This window comes from Theropithecus gelada, chromosome 19 (genome assembly GCF_003255815.1).
Source record: "Theropithecus gelada isolate Dixy chromosome 19, Tgel_1.0, whole genome shotgun sequence".
In the NCBI taxonomy this organism is placed as follows: domain Eukaryota; kingdom Metazoa; phylum Chordata; class Mammalia; order Primates; family Cercopithecidae; genus Theropithecus; species Theropithecus gelada.
Window position 1 is genome coordinate 28,178,584 of NC_037687.1, and position 22,265 is coordinate 28,200,848.

The 22,265-nt window shown below is 44.2% G+C and overlaps 2 protein-coding genes across 2 annotated transcripts in view; both read left to right on the top strand.

Moving 5' to 3' along the window:
- CD33 (CD33 molecule) overlaps nt 1-15,915 on the top strand; it is a 31,455-nt gene extending 15,540 nt beyond the window's left edge. The window contains exon 8 of the transcript XR_003116867.1: nt 15,860-15,915. The gene's annotated coding sequence lies outside the window, so the exon portion shown is untranslated. The remainder of the gene's footprint in view (nt 1-15,859) is intronic.
- SIGLECL1 (SIGLEC family like 1) lies at nt 7,002-21,714 on the top strand. The gene is made up of 6 exons (XM_025367041.1): nt 7,002-7,425; nt 16,282-16,494; nt 17,766-18,047; nt 18,175-18,280; nt 19,769-19,925; nt 20,971-21,714. Exons 2-6 carry the CDS (start codon nt 16,473-16,475, stop codon nt 20,995-20,997), a joined length of 594 nt encoding a protein of 197 aa, XP_025222826.1. The 5' UTR covers nt 7,002-7,425; nt 16,282-16,472; the 3' UTR covers nt 20,998-21,714.
- Nucleotides 21,715-22,265: the final 551 nt, after the last annotated feature.

The window sequence follows — 22,265 nt, forward strand, 5'->3', positions numbered from 1 at the left end:
CAGCCTAGAGATCGCGTGTCCCTCTGTGCCTCTCCATGCTTCATACATGTGGTTCTGCCTCATTGCAATATTGTCCTCTGCCCTCCTCCTTTACAGCACACACTCATCCTTTGAGAGCTGGTTCAAACATCACCTCCTCAGGTAAGCTGCATTGCCTACCCTCTCCCCTCTCCCAGCCCCTATACTTTCCCACAGCTTGGATTAGAGCAGAGTTTATCAACTGTTATTGGTACGTCAGTTCAGGTTCTAGACTTTGTGGCACAAAAGAATTTGAGAGGGAATCCAAAGTAAGAGTAGGCAAAGAAGTTTATTGCAAAGCGAAAGTACACCCTGAGAGGCAGAGGGAGGTAGAGACAGCCTCTGGCATCTCAAGGTAATTCCTTTTATGGGAGCTATACATACACATTCATAAAATATTGGCGAGTCAAGCATGAAAAGCAAGCACTCAGCATCTATGCGCTCTAACACGCACTGCATGTGTTATTAGCATATAAAATCTCCATGTAGGGGTGCGTTTTCTACTATTAAAATGAGGAAAAGGTCACTATAAGCTAAACCTTGAGCCTAGCTGCACATGCAGGACCCTGGAGAAGTTCCCAGCTCCCCCACGGCAGGAATTTGCAGCTCTCAGCTTCTTGGGTTTTGGTGTTGATTGGCTGGAGATTGGGGAAACTACATCGTGAATAAGTAGCTTTTGTTCTCTTTCCCAGGCCATATTGAGTAACAGGAACTTGCAACAATCTGGTGGTCTGCTGGTATCCTGTAGGACTGTTTATCTTGCAAAAGAGTTAAGTGCCGACTCACTAGGGTGCAAGTCAAAGGAACCTGCTTGGAAAGGGATCCACCGGGCTTCGCATAAGAAGACAAGTCAGTATGGCCTCCTAACCTTACTTACCCTGCCTCACAACCTCAACGCTATTCATAATCTGGCATTTGGGGCTGAATAATTCTTTGGTGGTGGTGGTTAGGGGAGGGTGTGGCAGGCCACGTCTCCCTAATGGCTGAACAGGCAGGCCTCCATAACAACTGTCTCAGCACTGATTGAGTGGTTAAGTTAAATATTAAAAGCTGACAGAGCCAGTGCCCTCATACAAAGGCTGGAATGTAACAAAAGCCCACGAAGAGTTTTGCCCAGGCCTTTTCTGGGCCTTGAGCATGACAAGATAATGAAGGAATTCTTGACAGGACCTGTTTAGGATTAAACAAGTTTTATTGGAGGTCTGAAGAAACTCCTCAAGCCTCCACAAATGAGTTTATTGGGGGGTCTGAAGGAACTCCCCAAACCTCCATAATTTAGCAGGAGACAAGATAAGGGTAATCACCCCAGCACCTGGACCCATTTATGAGGAAAGACAGAGACCCTCTTATATTGTTTCATATTGTTTTATACTCAGTACCTGTTTTAAGAAAAAACAATGAAGTAAAACCAAAGACAGGCAGCCCAGTGCCAGGCCCAAAACCAGGCCCAGGTCTGCCTGGCCTAAACCCAGTAGTTAAAAATCAACTCATGACTTAGAAACCGATGTTCCTGACATTGTATGGAAGAACATTGTGAAACTCCCTGCCCTGCCCTGTTCTGTTTCACTCTGACCACCCGTGCATGCAGCCCCTGTCACATACCCCCTGCTTGTTCAAATCAATCATGACCTTTCATGTAAAATCTTCAGTGTTGTGAGCCCTTAAAAGGGACAGAAATTGTGCACTCGGAGAGCTCAGATTTTAAGGCAGTAGCTTGCCGATGCTCCCAGCTGAATAAAGCCCTTCCTTCTACCACTCGGCGTCTGAGAGGTTTCGTCTGCGACTCGTCCTGCTACATTTAGATTAAGTACATTTACTGAGGCTCCAGAGGAAGATCTTCAGGACTGAGATCTTAGTTATGGATTGGAATAAGTTAATCGCTTACGTCTTTAGATGAATGCACACTTACCTGTAGACAAATAGCTTACAAGGTATAGGAGCTCTGGAAAACTTTGTAATTTTGAGTTGGTCTGGCAATATTTTCCAGGTCTTCTCCCTGTACCCAGTTACAGAAATAAACTCCCTTCTCTCCCAGTTCACCTGTATCTTGTCATTGGGCTAAGAGAACTCTTGTTCCCTGACCCTTGGTTTGGTCTGGGAACAAGAGTGCATTGTGAGATGTTGAGCAGCATCTCTGGGTTGTAGGTTGTACACACAAGATGTCAGTAGCTCCCCTAGCCCAGTTTTGACAACCAAAAAGGACTCCAGACATTTTCAGGTGTCTATCAGGGCACAAAAAAGCACCCAATTGAGAAACACTGAATTACAGCCCTCCTCCTCTGTATTCACGTAGATACTTGAACAAAATGAACTTTCTCTAGTTCTTCTTTTCAAGGTCTTTTCAAGAAAAGAAACTGCCAATTTCTTCTTCTTCTTTTTTTTTTTTTTTTTTTTGAGATGGAATCTGGCTCCATAGCCCAGGCTGGAATGCACTGGCATGATCTTGGCTCACTGCAATCTCTGCCTCCCGGGTTCAAGCAATTCTCCTGTCTCAGCCTCCCAAGTAGCTGGGACTGCAGGCACCTGCCACCACGCCCGGCTAATTTTTGTATTTTTAGTAGAGACGGGGTTTCACCTTGTTGATCAGGCTGGTCTCGAACTCCTGACCTCAGGTGATCCACCTGCCTACGCCTCCCAAAGTGTTGGGATTATAGGTGTGAGCCACAGATCACAGCCCCAAATCAGTTTCTAACAAAGAGCAACCTGCAAGCTGGGAGCTTACATGAGTGAATGAGGGCAGGAACTAAGAACTAGACATTTTCAAGATGGCCGCTCCATCTTCCCTTGTCTGTTAGACACGTGTGCTGTAAGGAGCAGACAAAATGGCACCAATCAACTGGAAAGTCCATTTGCATAAGAAAATTAGGGTGGGGATACCATCCTTCCTTGTGGGCTATGTAAACATTATACCTGATCAAACCAATCTATGAGCCTTATGTGAATTCGAGGCCACCTCCTCAAACCGGACTATAAAATTCACAGCGTTCACCACCAGGTGGTCTTTTTTTCCGTTCCAAGACCCCTTCCTCTATAGAGGAAGCAGTTTCTTTTCTCTTCTACCTATTAAACCTCCACTCCTAAAATCCTCATGTGTTTCGTGTCCTAAATTTCCCTGGCATGTGCCAAAGGAACCCCAGGTTTATACCCCAGGCAACCTAACTGCTTCAGTGCCCCCAGGAATACCAAAAGGAAGAAGATACAGTCCCTCGCTCATATGAGAAGATAAACTCGGGCATATTAAAATTTTAAAGAGCTTATTGGAGCTGACATTCATTAATCCAGAAGTGCCAGACCGCCTAGTGGGCACACAAGGAAAACTTTTATAAGGTGTTCCTGAAATCAAAACAAAGAAAATAGTTTCACCTGGTTGAAGGAGAACAGTAGCCTTAAAGTTTGTAATTAGAGGTCAACTGGCGGTTTCTGATTGGTAAAGTATCTACTCAGAGGTTAGTAGGCAGTTTCGATTGGTTAAGCCTAAGTTTCATTTTTCTAGGATACGACCATTCACTTCGAGTTAGGTTCCAATTTGCTTACTTGGAAACCAAGGTCTTGGAGCCATCTCAGCCTAATGGCTTCCCAATTAGTTATTTTGATAATTGGGAGAGCTCAAGTTCATGGGCTAAGGTTTGGGAAAGGGACAGAAATAGGTAACTTACTAAAACACAGTATGATAAGGTTCCTATAAACATGGCAAGGGATATAAATTATGAGGATAATTATGGCCTAGGGTCTGGGGACCCAAGGGCAAGAGCTTTCCGGGATGGGAAAGAAGTTAGAAAAGGCTTCTCAGAGGAAGCTCCTTTCTAACTGCACCTTGAAGGGAAAGCAAGAGCTGGCCAAGCAGAGAAGAGAAGGAAAGCAGTTTTGAAAGAAATCAGGCACATTCTTCAGCCCCGGGCTCAACACAAACAGGCCCAGTACAAACACCATATATCTCTCAACTTCCTGAGCCCAGTACAAACACCATATATCTCTCAACTTCCTGAGCCCAGTACAAACACCATATATCTCTCAACTTCCTGAGCCCAGTACAAACACATCCCACCATATATCTCTCAATTTCCTGACAAACACCACCTGGAAAATCCCCGATAAGGACACAGCGTTTGAGGTTTTACTGAAAGCGCGGGAACCAATAGAAAAACTACTAAATGTATAACTTAAAATGTAAACCAATTGTAATGCTGTAACCAAAAGAATTCCCTTATTCCTCTGTAACTTTACGTATCCTATTTACATCGGGCTATAAAAAGCAAGCACTCGCATTGTTCGGGGCCCTCTTGTATGCTGTGGAATGGAGGGACCAAGTTTGAACTTGCAGTAAAAGATCCTTGCCGCTTGGCTTTGAATCTGGACTCTGGTGGTCTTCTTTGGGGAACAAACGGTCTGGGCATTACAGTTTAAGTATTGATAATTTCAGTTACAAAGCAAGGAGGTAGAAGAGGGCCTGGCAGATGTTTGGGTGATAGCAGTCAGTCTGCCACAGCTACGGTAAAAGGAACAAAGTCAGGTCCCCTCTCGGGAAGTCTATCTGGGGCCTGCTCTGCAAGGACCATGCGGTAAGGCCCTGGAGGGTGAACATCATCCTTCAGTCTGTCACATAAAAAAAAAAAAAAAAAAGCACATAAATAAAGCAAGATTTTATCCAAAACAATTTTTCCAATAAAGGGAGAAGAACCTTTGCAGGAGTGGAAGGGGAACTACTGCAACAGGGAGGTGGTGACTGTTGTAATAGGCAGTGGAGGTCTCCTATGTACCACAAAATAAAACCAAAAAGTGAGCTTCTATTCTAGTGGCACAGTCAAACTAAGGGAGGAGACCACCCCTCATATCATCTTATGCCCAGTTTCTGCCTCCAAAGAAAGAAGAAGTAAAAACTAAAAGGCAGAAATGAAATTCACAGGCAGACAGCCTGGCACCACACCCTGGGCCTCGTAGTTAAAGATCGACCCCTGACCTAATCAGTTATGTTATCTATAGATTACAGACATTGTATGGAAATGCACTGTGAAAATCCCTATCTTGTTTTGTTCCGATCTAATTACCAGTGCATGCAGCCCCCAGTCACGTACCCCATGCTTGCTCAATCAATCATGACTCTCTCACATGAACCCCCCTAGAGTTGTGAGCCCTTAAAAGGGACAGGAATTGCTCACTCGGGGGGCTCAGCTCTTGAGACAGAAGTCTTGCCGATGCCCCCGCCCGAATAAACCCCTTCCTTCTTTATTTCGGTGTCTGAGGAGTTTTGTCTGCGGCTCGTCCTGCTACAAAACCATAAACCAAAGTATCATTAGCAAATGATATTTAGCAAAGAGTGTTTTTGTTACAGAAAGGGGTTCTGATCCAGACCCCAAGAGAGGGTTCTTGGAGCTCACGCAAGAAAGAATTCAGGGCTATTTCATAGAGTAACGTGAAAGCAAGTTTATTAAGAAAGTAAAAGAGGCCGGGCGCGGTGGCTCAAGCCTGTAATCCCAGCACTTTGGGAGGCCGAGACGGGCGGATCACGAGGTCAGGAGATCAAGACCATCCTGGCTAACATGGTGAAACCCCGTCTCTACTAAAAAATACAAAAAAACTAGCCGGGCGAGGTGGCGGGCGCCTGTAGTCCCAGCTACTCGGGAGGCTGAGGCAGGAGAATGGCGTGAATCCGGGAGGCGGAGCTTGCAATGAGCTGAGATCCGGCCACTGCACTCCAGCCTGGGCGACACAGCGAGACTCCGTCTCAAAAAAAAAAAAAAAAAAAAAAAAGAAAGTAAAAGAATAAAAGAATGATTACTCCATAGACAGAGCAGCCCAGAGGGCTGCCAGTTGCCCATTTTTATTTCTTGATGACATGCTAAACAAGGGGTGAATTATTCATGCCTCCCCTTTTTAGACCATATAAGGTAACTTCCTGACGTTGCCATGGCATTTGTGAAACGTCCGGGTGTTGGTAGGAGTGTAGCAGTGAGGATGACCAGAGGTCACTCTCGTTGTCATTTTGGTTTTGGTGGTGTTTGGCTGGCTTCTTTTTTTTTTTCCCTTTTGAAACAGAGTCACACTCTGTTGCCCAGACTGGAGTGCAGTGGTGCGATCTCGGCTCACTGCAACCTCCACCTCACGGGGTCAAGTGATTTTCCTGCCTCAGCCTCCCAAGTAGCTGGGGTTACAGGTGCCTGTCACCACGCCCAGCTAATTTTTGTATTTTTAATAGACAGGGTTTCGCGGTGTTAGCAGGCTGTTCTCAAACCCCTGACCTCAGGTGATCTGCCCGCGTCGGCCTCCCAAAGTGTTGGGATTACAGGCGTGAGTCACCGCACCCAGCCTTGGCTGGCTTCTTTACTGCAACCTGTTTTATCAGCAAGGTCTTTATGACCTGTATCTTGTGCTGATCGCCTATATCATCCTGTAACTTAGAAGGCCTTAGCCCTCTGGGAATGCAGCCCAGTAGGTCTCAGCCTCATTTTACCCAGCTCCTATTCAAGATGGAGTTGCTCTACCTCAAATGCGTCTGTCATTTTGAAAGCGTAATGGGTAAAAAAGTGCGTGACGGATAAAGTGTGAGAAAAAATAAATAGGGTTAAACAACAGGAACGGAGTCCTCAGGGTTGGAGAGGAGCGTGGTTTCATCAGCATGGGCTGGAAAGGCCTTGCTGAGAAGAAAATTGGCACCCACAACTACCCTGGCACTGCCCCCGGCTGCGGATTGGCTCAAGCCCTCAAGATCCAACTGGGCACAAAGGTTGGAGGCGGGAGTTGCAGTTGCAGTTCCTGATTGACTCTGGCAGCTGTGCATCAGTTCCCAGGGGCACAAGCCTGTGGAGGCAATGCTTCTTCTGCCTCATTGATTGGCTGTAAAATAAGCTCATGCAGCCTCTGATTGGCTGTAAAGTGAGCCCATGCAGCCACTGATTGGCTGCGGGGTGGATGCACTCACCTAAGGATGCGAGCTAGCAAGTCCTGTGGCTGCTATGCAGCGTCTCAGGCCGCTCTCTCTGTGCAGCCGACTATCACGCCCCTCACGCCGCTATCTCTGAGGATCCCTAGTCGCACAAGGCCATGCCTGGCCTGTTGGCGTCCCTGGCGGTTGTTGGGTTCTGGCGGTTGTTGGGTCCCTGGCAGTTGTTGGCGGTTGTTGGGTTCCTTCATTGAACCTGCACTAACTGGGCTTCCAGTCAGCATCAGTCAGCGGATCCTTGGGCCGTGGGGCAGCCGCAGGTCGGTTAGGCCACCAGGGCGGCTCTCGTGCCAGTGAGGCCCCTGCGAGCCCTTTGAACAGACAGAGGCCAAATCTGGATCAGTCAGGCGGTGAGATTAAGCATAGTCAGGAAGTTCGCCAGGAGCCAGTGACGGCGTTCCTCAGCCTCCACCACGTCAGTCACCTGGTCAGCCCGAGGGCAGCTGGGGCGCCATCCGTCTACCAAGAAGGTAAGCAAGTGGCCCGTGGGTTCACAATCAGGTCAGTGCCGTTATGAGTCGACGGTTAGTCCCTTTGAAAATCAGTTCATGAGAAAATCCACTCCCTTCAGAGCCTGCCCTGTTCATCGTTTAATTAGATTCCTGTTAAGTCGGTCTCTTGGTAAGTTACACCCCTGCAAGGCACCCAGTCATTAATCACACAGTTATCCCGTGTGTGTCTATCGGTTTCGTTGGTAATCATCCTGGTTTCCCTAGAAAATCGTTTCCCTCACCATAAATAGGTCAGTCATTAGTAAGTCAGCCCTTCCCTTAGAAAGCCGAACACCTTTGCATCACTCACATCCTGCTAAGGAAATACACAGATGGAAGTGTGCTGAGAACAGAGAATATCCTGGAGCCCTTTGGAACAAGAGACAGAAGGAAAATTGAGAGACGCGATGGTCAAAGAAAATAGGCTGGGCGCAGTGGCTCACATCTGTAATCCTAGCACTATGGGAGGCTGAGGCCGGGGGATCACTTGAGGTCAGGAGTTGGAGATCAGCCTGGCCAACATGGTGAAACCCCGTTTCTTCTAAAAATACAAAAATTAGACGGGTGTGGCGGCCCATGCCTGTAGTCCCAGCTACTCGGGAGGTTGAAGCAAGAGAATCACTTGAACCCTGGAGGCAGAGGTTGCAGTGAGCCAAGATCATGCCACTGCACTCCAGCCTGGGCAACACAGCGAGACTCTGTCTCAAAAAAAAAAAAAAAAAAAAAGAAAGGAAAGGAAAATATAATGGGTGCATGAAGAGTCATCACATGTATGCTCTAAAGCTGATGTAGAGAAGAAAGAAGAAATCAGAATTTTGTAGTTAAATGGATCATTACATCTCCAGCAGTAAAACCCATTCATGTTACACGTGAGGAAATAAGAGGAGGGTAAAATACTTGACCACAGTTATTCAGTGCTTTACTGGCAAATCCTGAGCCAGGACCTAGGCAAGGCTCATTCCAACCATCTAATGCAGGCTTTTAAATGGGAGAAAGGAGAAGGAAAAAAAAATTGACAATGCAGAAAGAAAGTGGATATGTGGTGTGAGGGAGAGAGGCATTTAATGACCTGGCAACCTGGGCAACATCTTTTTTATGTGAGAAGGAAAAAGGGCAGTCAGTCTGGAAGCTAAGGGTTGGGAGCACAGACCACTCAGAGAGGTCCTGTAAAACATGTAGAAATATGGAATAGGAAAGGAGAGGGCTGGTTCCAGAACTCTGGGGAGGGATTAGGGGTGGTCAAGAGTGGTCCCAGGCTGAGTGTGTTGGCTCATGGCTGTACTCCCAGCACTTTGGGAGGCTGAGGTGAGAAGATTGCTTGAGCCCAGGAGTTTGTAAGACCAGCCTGGGTAACATAGTGAGACTCTGTCTCTACAAAAAAAATTTTAATTAGCTGAACGTGGTGGTTTGTGCCTATAGTCCCAGCTACTCTGGAGGCTGAAGTGGGAGGATCACTTGAGCCTGGAAAGTTGAGGCTGCAGGGAGCCGTGTTAGTGCCACTGCACTCCAGACCCTGTATTTTAAAAAAATGAAAAAGTGGTTCCAAGTCAAATACTGATAGGAGCCAAGCAGGGAACCTAATACATAGTAAATAACATATTTTGAGTGCTTACCAAATGTGAGGTTCTGTTCTACTGACTCATTTAATCTTAACAACAACTCTAACATGAGTGATATTATTATCCATGTTTTAAAAATGAGCAAATAGGCCTAGAGAGAGGTGAAGCCACTTGCACACTATAAAACAGCTAACTTTCGTATCTAGGCAATTTGACTTGAACTTAAAAGAAGAGAGAGAGAGAAGCCGGTTGTTTGAATTTTTTGTGAAGTGCCCTGCTTATTAAATGTTATCCCATTTTAAAAGTTAATTTTAAAAAGTAAACATTTGTGGGCCAAACAAAACTCATTTACGAGTGTTTTTAGTCTGTGAAGCAGGCTGACAGTGAGGGAAGTGACTTACCCGGAATCACCCAGAAAGCAGCGACAAAGATTAGGTCTTCTGACTTTTGGTCCACTTCCAGGAAAAATCTAAGTATACTGTGTGTCACATCAGGGCTAGCTGATTTATTCTTATATTTTATTCATGAGGAAATGGACTTGGAGAGGAGAATGAACTTCACCATGCTTATACAGCAGTTTTTAAGGCAAAATAGAATCATAAAAAAGACACCACATTGGTAGTCAAAGGTTGAGTCTGAAATCTATCAGCCTAATGGCTGCATATCTTGGGGGCAGTCATAGTGCTTTTGTGGAGCTCTGCCTTCCTTTTTGACGTGTTGATAATGAGATGTACCTCACAGCGTTCTTGAGACTAATATAAAAGTTAGATAAAATTTCTATGTCTCTAGAGTTGTAAATGGTAACCACAGTTTCTCATTAGATGTTAACCAAAAAAGTAGTTAGTAGTCATAGCATGATTCAGTCAATCAGAATTGATTCACAGCAGGGCATAGTGGCTCATGCCTGTAATCCTAGCACTTTGGGAGGCTGAGGTGGGAGAATTGCTTGAGCCCAGGAGTTCAGAACCAGCCTGGGCAATATAGCAAGACTCGACTCTCTCTCTACAGAAAATAATTTTTTAAATTAACTGGATCTAGTGGTGAGCCCTTAAAGTCCCAGCTACTCAAGAGACTGATGTGGAGGACTACTTGAGCCCAGGAGTTCGAGGCTGTAGGGAGCTGTGATTGTACCACTGCACACCAGCCAGGGTGCCAGGGTGACAGGGTTGAGACTCCATCTCTTTAAAAAAAAAAAAAAGGATTGATTCACAGTAGCCAAATAGTAGAAACAACCCAAATGCCATCAACTGATGAATGGATAAACAAAATGTGGTATATCCATACAATGGAATATTATTCAATGATAAAAACGAAAAGATAATTTTGCCAGAATAGGCAAATTAAGTTACGCTGTCCATGACTCCACAGGGAGAGGACAACTAGAAGCTTTGTGTGGGGAACTTCTGGACTCTGCCCTGTGTGTCTTCCCTTGGCTGATTTTAATCTCTTTCCTTTAGTTGTAGTAAACAGTAATCATAAGTATAACAACTTTCAGTGAATTCTGTGAGTACTTCTAGTGAATTACCAAACCTAAGGATAGTCTTGGGGCTCCAAAAACCTGCAAATGATTAGAGAAATGAGGGTAATCAGGGATCCTTGATATCTTCAGTTGGTGTCAGAAATGAGGGGATCTTGTGGATCATTCCCTAACTTTTCAGTTGTATCAGAAATGGGATTCACCAGAACAGCCCTGACTCACTGACACATATGGTTTGAGAAGAGGAAGGATGTGAAGTCAAGATGATGAGCCTTTGATTCCTGGACTGTCCTGCAGTTACCGTGCATATAGAAATGCAGCTGTTCTGCAAACAGTTACAGGAGTTAAAAGTTACCACTGCTTTTTCAATACAATGCATCCAACCCCTAAGAAACTGACCCACTGGATGCATAAGGAAACAAACCAAATAGACAATCCCTTGGCTATTTTTATCTGTAATGGTTAAAATGAAAGTGGCTGAGGCGGATCCTGATGCTGGCCCAATTGAGCTACAGCTGCTAGCCTCGGGGCTACTGCTAAAGGGCAAAGTTAGGCTGAAATGATAGATGGCAAAGAAAATTAGAGTGATTCACCAGAGAGTGAGAAAAGATGAACATTTCCAAGAGGGTGGAAATCTTGAAACAGTTATTAAGAAATGAGATGAGTTAAGCAGACATTGAGGGAGTTAAAACAAAGGTCTCAATGGAGCACTCTTAGAAAATAGGTGGAGCAGTGAGAACCCAGACTGGCCCTCCAGTGTCGAAGGGCCCCCATCAAGTCTGCTATATTTACCCTAGTTTGGAGGAATTTTAAAAGCCAGAAGGCAAACATGACAATGAGAAATCTGACCTCAGATCTCCTGAGGGGATGAACATGTGATCTAATCAAGATAAATGACAAAAGGGCCTGGGTTGCTTGGCCTGACCCCTAACTGAGGACCCAAAGTCATAGGCACATTAGCGGTAAAATAGTCAGGGGGTGGATAAGAGGTATTTCTGGGACTCATGTGGGAGCCTTATACACTGTGATTCCAAAAAGGTTGGTGAAATTCTAATAGCATCTATGGTTAGATTGCGAAGACATAGGATTGCAAAAGTGGACGAGATTCAGGTGAAACTTTGGATGAAAATTGGAATGTTCGGACAGACTGTGTGAATGTATTATGTGAATGTATTTATGTAAATGTATATTGAGGAAGGATATTGTGTCCAACTAGGGAAGAGCTCCCCTACATACTATTATAAAACAGAAGGCATGTAAATCTTCCCTTCAACCAATATTGATTGAATATGCTAAATAGGAACCAATAAGATTGCCTAAGCCCACACTAATTGTTCATTTGAAACAGTACAGGGTATCTGGTGAACAAAACATTTAGAAGCTTAATGTTTGGTTTATTTAGGCAGACTGGAGCTAAGGCCAGTGAGCACCACCCAGTGGTGAATGCTGGGATTTGGGGCCAGAAAATTTCCGTTTGACAGACAACTAGCCTATTGGGCTTTGAGTCTGCCCTGTCATGGAAGGACATAATAATCCTGACACCTGAAATACTCATGATGTGTTTGTAATGTTGGAAAAACACTGTGATAAGAAAGGCCATGCCCAAAAGAGTCTCATAATAAAATGGAAATTGTTGATACAGGAACATGCTACCAGAGAAATGCAAGGAGGTGCTCGTTATGTTTATGAACAGGTGGCCTCTTTTTCCCTACTGAAGAGCTGCTAGATCCTATTATTACTTGGATGATGTCTATTAATAGGTCTCCACTGACCAACTAAGAGCTGTTTGATTTATGGATGGCAATTCCAAAGTGAATTAACAGCATCCTGTTTGGAAGACTGACACTCGTATTGAGGAAGGTAAAAACAAGTCACTTCAGTGGGCTGAATTGCCTCTATGTTTGGGTTTTTACCAATTCATGGGCAGTGGCCAATGGCCTGGCCATATGGTTAGGCAGATGGGCAATGGAAAACTGTACTATTAAAAGGACGCCTATATAGGGTACAGCCTTATGGAATTCACTATAGCCAGTATCTCAAAAGACCTGTTCATACCCCCTACAAATAATAAAGGAAAAAGAGAAACAGACCTCCTTCCTCCCACAAAGGCAATTAATATCCTACCTTTTATGCTGGACATTTCTTGGCAACTTTTAAAGGATTTTTACGACTTGTGCCTGCGTTCTTAAACACTTGATTTTGCCCAGTTTTTTTAAAATTTTAGAGAAATGCTGCCATACATTGTTACTCATTTGTGTCTGGCTTTGTTAATTCAATATTTTATTTGTAAGGATGGGCCATGTTGCATCTAGCATTAGCTCATAGGTTTTTGATACTGTGTAGTATCTCATTTTTAAAAATTCTGTGTTTACTGGCCTTTGGATTGTTTAACGTTTTAGCTATTTTTAAATAATACCACTGTAAACATTTTTGCATGATTTTTTGGCATACATATGCACAAACATTTCTATAAACTATATATCTGGGAGTGGAATTTGGGGGTCATAGAGTATGTGTATCTTCTACTTTGATAACTTTGTTGCCCTGATTTATATTTCCATCAATAGTGTGTGAAAGTTGAGCACCACATTCTCACCAAGACTTGATATACTGTCAGTCTTTTAAAATATCCAGCTAGATATGTACTGGTATCTCATGGTTTTAGCAGACATCTTGCTGGTTATTAATGAGATTTTAAATATTTTCATGGAAATTTTGTTAAGGTTTGTCTTATGATCCAGCTATGGTCAATTTCTGTAAATGTTCTCTGTGTGCTTACGAAGAAATTGTATTCTGCAGTTATTGAATGCAGTATTCTCTATATATTTTTGGTCAAATTTGCTGATGAAGTTGTTGAAATCCTTATATATTCCAATAGTCTGTTTGTTCTATCAGTTTCTGAGAGAAAAGTGATTAAAATGCCACACTAGTATTGTGGATATCTGTTTCTCTTTTTATTTTTGTAGATTTTTTTGCTTTATATATTTTTGGACTATGTTAGTAGGCAAACACAAATGTTAAATATATACTTTATTCCTGTTAATGTCCTCTTATCATTAGGAGATGTGCCATTCTATCTTTGGTAATGCCTCTTGCTTAAAGTCTGCTTTGTGGGATGTTAATGTAGGTATGTCTACATTACCTGGTTTTCTGGTTGGTATTTGCTTGGTATATGTTTTCATTCTTTGGTTTTTAACTGTCCTTTACATTTATGCTTTGGTTGTGTCTTTTGTAAACGGCAGAGTTTGGCTTTGGTTCTTTTTTCCAATATGGTGATCTTAGATTCATAACTGGATAATTTAAGCCATTTATATTTAGTTAAATCATTGATGCATTGGAATTTAAATCTAACATCTAGGTACATGATCTCTACTTGTCCCAACTGTTCTATATTCCCTTTTGTATCCTTTCTGTTTGTTTCTCTGTCTTTATTTTCAAACAAGCTTTTAAATCAAAGTACAATTTTATACAGAGAAGTATTACTACAGATAGTAAGCATACAATCAGATTATCACAAAGGGAGCAGGCCAGTGTAACCATCATTGAGGTCAAGAAATAGAACATTAATCCTCACCCCAAACACTCCACTCATGTACTACACCATTCATTACCCTCTTTATCCTTGCTATAATCTGGATGCAAGCATGTTGTATGTGTTGCAAGTGTCTTCTCCAGCCCTGTAACTTGCATTTCTCCTCTCTTAATGGTATCTTTTGATGCAGAAATTAATTCTGATATAGTCTATTTTATCCATATTTCCTCATAGCTAGTGCTTTGTGGACCTTTTAAAGAAATCTTTGCTTACCTAAAACTTACCAAGATACTCTCCTATGTTGTATTCAAGAATTCCGCTGACCAATACGGTAGCTACTAACTACATATGGCTATTGAGCCCTTATATTGTGGCTAGTCTGAATTGAAGTGTGCTGTAAGTGTAAAATATATACAAGGCTTTGAAGAGTGTATAAAGAATGTACCAAATCTTACAATTTTGTGTTGATTGCATGTAGAAATATTGGGTTAGGTTCAATATGAATAACCTAGTGAATAACCTAGGTTTCTTTCACTAGGTTAAATGAAACATCTTAAAATTATTTTTAACCGTTTCTTCTTTTTTAATGTGGCTACTAGAAAATTTAAAATTATACATGTAGTCCACATTTATAGCTCACATTATATTTCTTCGTACAGCACAGTTCTAGAACAGTGTCCCAATGTCCCTAGAAGTTATTTTTATGTATGACATGAGGTAGAGGTCTTATTTCCTTTCGCTGTATGGCTATCCAGTTATTCTGACACAATTTATTCAAAAGAGAGTCCTTCAACAACTTCTGTGCAGTGCCGTATTTATCCTAAACCAAGTGATCATGTATGTATAGGTATTTTTCTCAACCATATAGCTTGTCCCACTGATATTTTTATTTATCCTTGTGTCAATACCATACACTCTGAATTACTATGTATGTATGTATTTTATTTACTTACTTACTTATTTTGAGATAGAGTCTTACTCTGTTGCCCAAGCTACAGTACAGTGGCGTGATCACGGCTGACTGCAGCCTTGACCTCCCCACCTCAGGTGATCCTCCCACCTTAACCTCTCAAGTAGCTTGGACTACAGGTGCATACCACCACACCCAGATAATTTTTGTATTTTTTTGTAGAAACGGGGTTTTACCATGTTGCCCAGGCTGGAATTCCTATGGATTTTTAAGTCATGATATCCAGTAGGAATTGGAATTGGCCATTTTTTTTGAGACAGGGTCCCGTGCTGTCTCTTTTTTTAATAGAAATTTACTGAGAACAAATTTATTAAATAAATATCTACATGGGATATAAACAGGAACATTGTGCCATGCTATATAACATTACTTACACCATTCATTTCAAATTTTATGGGAAAACAATTATACTGTAGTGGGGAGATGTTATTTTACACTTCTCACCAAACTAAATATTATCACATTTTTCCTGAGAGAATGTCAACACTTTTCTATCTTAAGTGATCACACCACTGCACTCCACACTGGGTGACAGAGAGACAGAAAGACCCTGTCTCAAAAACAAAAACAAGCCGGGCATGGTGGCTTATGCCTGTAATCTCAGCACTTTGGGAGGCCAAGGTGGGTCAGGTGTTTGAGACCAGCCTGGCCAACATGGCGAAATCTCATCTCTACTAAAAATACAGAAATTAACTGGCCATGGTGGTGAATACCTGTAATTCCAGCTACTCGGGAGGCTAAGGCAGAAGAGTCGCTTGAACATGGGAGACGGAGGTTGCAGTGAGCCGAGATCGAGCCAATGCACTCCAGCCTAGGTGACAGAGTAAGATTCTGTCTCAAAAAACAAAAATAAAACAAAGAATAGACTGGGCGAGGTGGCTCACGCCTGTAATCCCAGCACTTTGGGAGGCCAAGGCGGGTGGATCACGAGGTCAGGAGATTGAGACCATTCTGGGTAACATGGTGAAACCCCATCTCTACTAAAAATACAAAAAATTAGCCAGGCGTGGTGGCGGGCGCCTGTAGTCCCAGCTACTCGGGAGGCTCAGGCAGGAGAATGGCATGAACCCGGGAGGCGGAGCTTGCAGTGAGCTGAGATCACACCACTGCACTCCAGCCTGGACGACACAGTGAGACTCTGTCAAATAAATAAATAAATAAAAGTAAACACATAAATAAATAAATAAAACAAAGAATTAAGGAGACATGACACTGAGGCTTCACAGACTATCTTAGTTGCCTCCCTGTCCCTACATGCTCATGAGCATCTCATCCCATATAATTCCTGCTTCTCCAGGTGAACAGGCCTTCATATTGACCAGAGACAGAAGCCCCTGACTTGGCTAAAGATACTTTCTGCTCTCCCTATCCCCACATCCTCTTTCAGTTACCCATCACCTCACTCCTTCTGAACCATATGGTTCTGATGTCAGAACCAGCATAGGAAAGAGCTTCTGCTATTCCTGAGAACTGTTGCTGCTGCAAGTGATGCTTCCACTGCTACAGCTGGGTAAGTAAGGTGAGAAGCAGGACTGGAGGGGTGTTTGGAAGCCAAGACTCCAGGGCCTGGGTGTTGGCGGGGGCAGAGGATGGACTATGGATGCACAGAGAAAGAGGACATAAGGGCATAAGTACCAAATAATCAATGTGAATTAGACATCTTCTGTGTGTCAGATTTTGACAGGACTGGGGTGTCTGAAGCAAATAGCAAACTGGGCAAGGGAGAGGGATTGAGGGTACGGGTGCTATGAAGGCATGAGAGCACTAAGAGCTGTTTCAGACATTACTGGAAGCCCTGAAGTTAAGTTTTTCGGCGTTTCCATGGGCACACTTTGCCAGATGGAAAAGACAATTCAGAGGACAGCCATAGAGGGGGCCATGCATGAGAGTCCCCCACAAATTCCTCAACAGCACCCCGCAAGTGACTCACGTGAAGAGACCAAGATCAGGAGCTACTGGTTAGGGGAAAATTACCCCTTTCTTCCAGTAACCTCAAAAAACTTCAATGAAAAAGTGTGTGTCAACGCTGAAGACAGATTCCTCATTATTGGAGACCTTGATGGATGTGACCGTTCCTTCCTAATCCATGATATTCATCAAATGGCCACCATGTCCTACCTATTCTAAGTAAAGCGAGGCAGTTTCCAACATTCTTACACAGAAGATGCCATAGTACTCTTGGCTTCCAGTGAATATTCCACCAAAGGCCACTTGGGACCGGGAAGAAGGAAATTGAGAAAGGTGTTCTATTTATTGAATGGGTGACACTTCACTACGCACTGAGCTGGGTGCACTACAAATCTTGGGGTATTCATTCTTATAACAATGATAATATGAGATAGGTTCAGCAAATATCCCAATTTTTCAGGCTAGGAAACAGCAATGATAAGAGTGACTTGCCCAGCAGCATCCAGACGGTAAGTGATGGAGGGAGAACTGATCACAGACCCTAAGAGGAACATTGCGGGTGGGAAGAAGAGAAGCAGAGTAGGAGCTCTGGCTTGGACATCTAGCCTTGTGGGGTAGGTGAGGGATCACAGACAATGTAGAGCCTCAGAAAATTTACTGGCCACCCCTCAAGAAGGTCTAGCGATCAGGTTCAGGCCAGATGAGGGGAGAAGATAGAGGGGAACTAGTCTGTGAGGCCTGAATCCTGTGGGCTTCCAGAAAGTCCTTCGGAAACTCCTTGTGAATAGCAAATAAAGAGAAGGCTGCATCCTGGAGAAACTGGAAGAGGGAAGTCAGGATGCCTTGCTGACTCCTGACCCTTCCTCCCCACAGTGCCTGCTAAGCTGCTCAACTCTTCTTGCTCCTTGGAGAAGACACTGCAGTGCAGCTGTTCCTTCCATGGGATTCCCACACCCTCTGTGCAGTGGTGGATGGGAGGAGTCCCCGTGGGTGTGGATGGCATGGATGGCAGCCTCCAAGTGACCTCCACCGTGCTTGGCCCCTGGGCTAACAGCACCATCAGCCTAACCGAAGAGCCAGAAATGGGCATGAGACTTCTCTGTGAGGGGAAGAACCAAAACGGAACCCACGCTTTGAGCATCCTACTGATGTCAAGTGAGGGTGGAGGGGGCTGGGTGACTGGGTGAGGACAATAAGTGGGATGGGGACAGTCACTGGGGCTAGAGAATGGAGCAGAGTTTTGGCTCCAATGCCAAACTTCTCACATGCTCTCTGCTTCCAGGAAAGAGTTCTTTGGCTTCCCAAGCCTTCGTGAAAGGGCTGATCCAGGGTGCTATCTATGCGGGAATTGTAATTGCGCTGCTCTTCCTCTGCCTCCTCCCTCTCATGTGAGTACTAGGGTTAAAATTCACCCGCAAGCCTACTACCCGGCAGGTCCTGGCTGCAGCCCTGGCACAGAGAGGGCAAAGACAGGACCCCTCCCCTCAAGGAGCTTAGGGTCTAAAGAGGGAAAGAGGTACCAAACATGGTCACCACAATCCAGGGCCATGAGGACTCTACAGAGTCGTAAAACTGCATCATAAAACAGACACTTTCAACACACTTTATAAAGGAGAAAGCCAAGAAGGGGCTTGGCAGCCCTGGAGAAGGCAGCAGCGAGTCCCCAGGGTGCTGGCTGTGGTGGGCCTGCAGAGCTAAGTACTCATTAGCTTGGTGGAAAGTATTAATAGTACACGTTGAATATCTAATCCAAAAATCCAAGATCCGAAATGCTCCAAAATCCAAAAGTTCTCGAGGCACCAACATAATGCCACAAGTAGAAAATTCCACCCCTGACCTCATGTGATAGTTCAATGTACACAAACTTTATTTCATGCACAAAATAATTTTAAGTATTATATAAAATTACCTTCAGGCTATGTGTAGAAGGTGTATATGAAACATAACTGACTTTTGTTTTTATACTTGGCTCCTATCCCCAAGATATGTCATTATGTATAAACAAATATTCCAAAATCTAAAAAAAAAAAAAATTGAAATCTGAAACACTTCTGGTCCCAAGCATTTCAGATAAGGGATACCTAACCTTTGTATGCAGATGCCCGGAGGCATGTTTGAGGCATTTCCAGTGTCTTTGTGTAATGTCAGGTGCATTGAGAGTGCCAGGTAATGGCTAAAAATGAGGTTGAAAGACGTCCTTGGTGTTGGTTCACAGCGTGTTAAAACTTAGCTGCACGTATTAGCTAGAAGCATGGAGTGGGAAGGGCTGAGTTGCAGAAAGTCAGGTCAGAGAGTCAGGCGGGGGAGCCTGTCCAGACAGCTTGGACTGAATCCTCAGTTCGGAGCACTGTTAGGAAGAGTGCTAAGCTGTGAAGGAAAGCTTGAGCTTGGGGTGGGACACAGATTAGAGAGTGAGAGACAGAAGGTCAGAGGCCAGGCAGGAAGCTGGTACAGCGGATTAAGCAGGAAATAGAAGGCCTGACCTGGGGCACGTGATGAGGGGCAGCCAGAGAGGTGGGACTTGGGCATGGCCGGCTATGGGGAGACAAAGATGAGGAGTGAGGTGGCAGGGCAAACTGAGGAGCTATTTTCAAAGTATAATCAACTGGACTTGAAGAGCAGTAACAAGCTCTCTGCCCGTTGCAAGGCTCTTTCATAGCTGACCTCATCTGAGCCCCACAGCCTAATAAGCAGGGTATCCCCATTATTCAGGGTGTGAAACTAATTCCCAGAGAGGATGTGTGGCTTGCCCTAGGTCATACAGCAAGCTGGTACTGTTGTTGAGGCTTTAAATCAGAAGTTCTGGTCAAGGTAGAGCCCGTGTCGGGATTCAGGGAGATGGAGAGCCAGAACCAATCCAAAGCTTATTTCCTTAGAGTGAAACATATCAGAAAGAAGCAGGCGAAGAAAGCTGCAACAATCAGAGGAAAAAAGAGCTCGAAAGTCAGAGCAAGCCAAGAACTCGAGATGTCTCTGAAGCCTGAGGAACCAGGAAAACCCACAGTCACCACATTTTCTGAGAGCCACATATTGGTATGTACCTATTGTGTCTGGAATCTGGTCTATCGGAATACTGATAATAAGACCCATAGGGAAGGGAGCACACAGTGTTTTGAAGGTGTTATCATCTTCAGTCTTGCAGGATACGTACCACCAGAGTGTGCTTTCAGGTCATTTTATAAATAGGAAGCTAAGGCCCAGAGAGGAGAAGGATGAAAGTTAAGAGAAACAATTTAAAGAACAATTAAAATCAATTTACACACACACACACCAGCACACTGAATCCCCACTGAAAAGGCAGTTGTGGAAAACCCTAATAGCAGTTGTAGCATCAGAGTGGAAACCAAAGGATTTGGTCTCTGAGTGTATGGCTGGCAGCAGTCAGCTTGGTGTAGATGCCACAGGCCAAGTCAGCCTGAAGTGGTTAGAGATTAGGCCAAGCCCAGGTTACTCCTTCATTCACCCTGTACCCCACATCCTCAGCAGGGCTTGGAAGATACAGTGTCTGAAGTTGCTGGGTCTCACTGTTATTTACCATTTATGATTCTCCAGAATCAGAATTGCCCTGCTGCCTTCCTGACACCCTGCATGAATAGTTAGTGTCCTTTAGTGGATAAACCATCTGTTAATTCCACCAATATTTCCTGCAATATCCCCCAATCTTTGTGCTGGGCAATACTGGGGTCTCAGAAATGGGCCAAACCTAGGCCTTGTCCTCCAAGAGCAGCTAGACTGGTGGAGAAGGCACCTTCACAGTAGGGGATGCTGAGCCAGGGAGTTGCGGTGGTGCAGAAGAGGGAGGGACCAAACCTACCTGAGGAAGTCAGGCAAGATTCCCTGAAGAGTCTGAGGAACAGTCAGTGTTATTGGCACTGAGGATGTGCAGAGACGGGCCAGAGGGAGAAGACCGAGTTGCAGGCTCGAACCATGGGGTTGTGAGGAAGGGCTAAGCCAGTGCTCACTCCATGTTGCTTTAATTCTGTGCACAAAGAGGTCTCATTTTAAGATTTGGATACCTCAACTCTAGACCTGTTCCAACATTCTTCTTTCTTTGTGCTATTTTGCACCTCGCTTTCAGGAAAAGCAAGATAAACGAGCCAGCTAAGCCTGTGGAACGTGCATCATACCTGGAGTCACCATTATCCCTGGAATTAGAAAAGTCTGCAAAATTTATAGAGCCCACAGAAACCCTGGAGGCTGTAATAAACCTGGAGCCCCTGGACTCTCCTGAGCTCACAAAACCCTCTCAGTTCCCACACATCCCTTACACTCATTCTCCATTGAATAGGGGTTTACTCTCAGACCTAGTCTTAGAGCCTCTGAAGACAAACTTTGCAATTGGTTGTTTGACTAAACCAGAAGAAATCTGTGCCACCCTGGGAAGGTGTCAAAAGAAGGAAAGATATATGTGACAATATGAATCAAGTCCATCAGCAAGTTGCTTTTGAGCGCCTACTGTGTGCCAGTACCTGAGATACACCTACAAGAGCACCAGGCTTTCAAGCCTTCATATCTGGATGGAATCCCAACTTCAGTGCTTGGTAGCTGTGTATCTTTGGACAAAATCTTTCATTCCCCAACCTTTAAACATCACATGACCCATACCTGGGTGGAGAGCGGGTGAAAAGTACTGTTCAGAGATGCAGATGAGAAAAAACATGACGATGGGCCCTGAAGGCCAAGATTCATTGGAGCTTTATCTTGTAGGACCTTATCCTGACTCCCTTAGAATGTAAGTTCCAAGAGAACAGGGACTTTTTCTGCCTTGTTTTCTACTTTTATCACCAGCACCCAGAATGATGCCTAAAATACAATAAGATCTCAAGAATGTTTGTCAAATGATTTAATTAACTATAAGCTGTTGTAAGGTTCGTAGCAAGCAAGTAGAGTGACCAGATATATACAAAAACATCATTCCCCTACCCTGACCCCATATATGATATATTTAGAACGGGTAAGGCTGGAGGTAAAGATGCTAGTTAGGAGGTTACTGCAATAGTTCTTGGCCAGAATGAAAGGCAGGCATGCAAGGAATGAGAAAGGGATTCTGGCATTAGGATGAACCACAGCTGTGTATTGTTCCTCTCAGAATGGATGATAACCTCCCTTCTAGTAGATTTTTTTTTTTTCTTTTTTTCAGACAGAGTTTCGCTCTTGTTTCCCAAGCTGGAGTGCAATGGTGCAATCTCGGCTCACTGCAACCTCCGCCTCCAGGGTTCAAGTGATTCTCCTGCCTCAGCCTCCCGAGTAGCTGGGATAACAGGCGTGCACTACCATGCCCAGCTAATTTTTTATAGTTTTAGTAGAGACGGGGTTTCACCATGTAGGCCAGGCTGGTCTTGAACTCCTGACCTCAGGTGATCCACCCACCCC

Excerpts from the sequence above, each read along its gene's own strand:
- SIGLECL1 (XM_025367041.1), top strand. The coding sequence starts at position 16,473 with ATGCTTCCACTGCTACAGCTGG. Across the intron at positions 18,048-18,174 it reads GAGCATCCTACTGATGTCAA|GAAAGAGTTCTTTGGCTTCC; the intron begins GTGAGGGTGGAG and ends CTCTGCTTCCAG. Across the intron at positions 18,281-19,768 it reads CTCTGCCTCCTCCCTCTCAT|AGTGAAACATATCAGAAAGA; the intron begins GTGAGTACTAGG and ends TTATTTCCTTAG.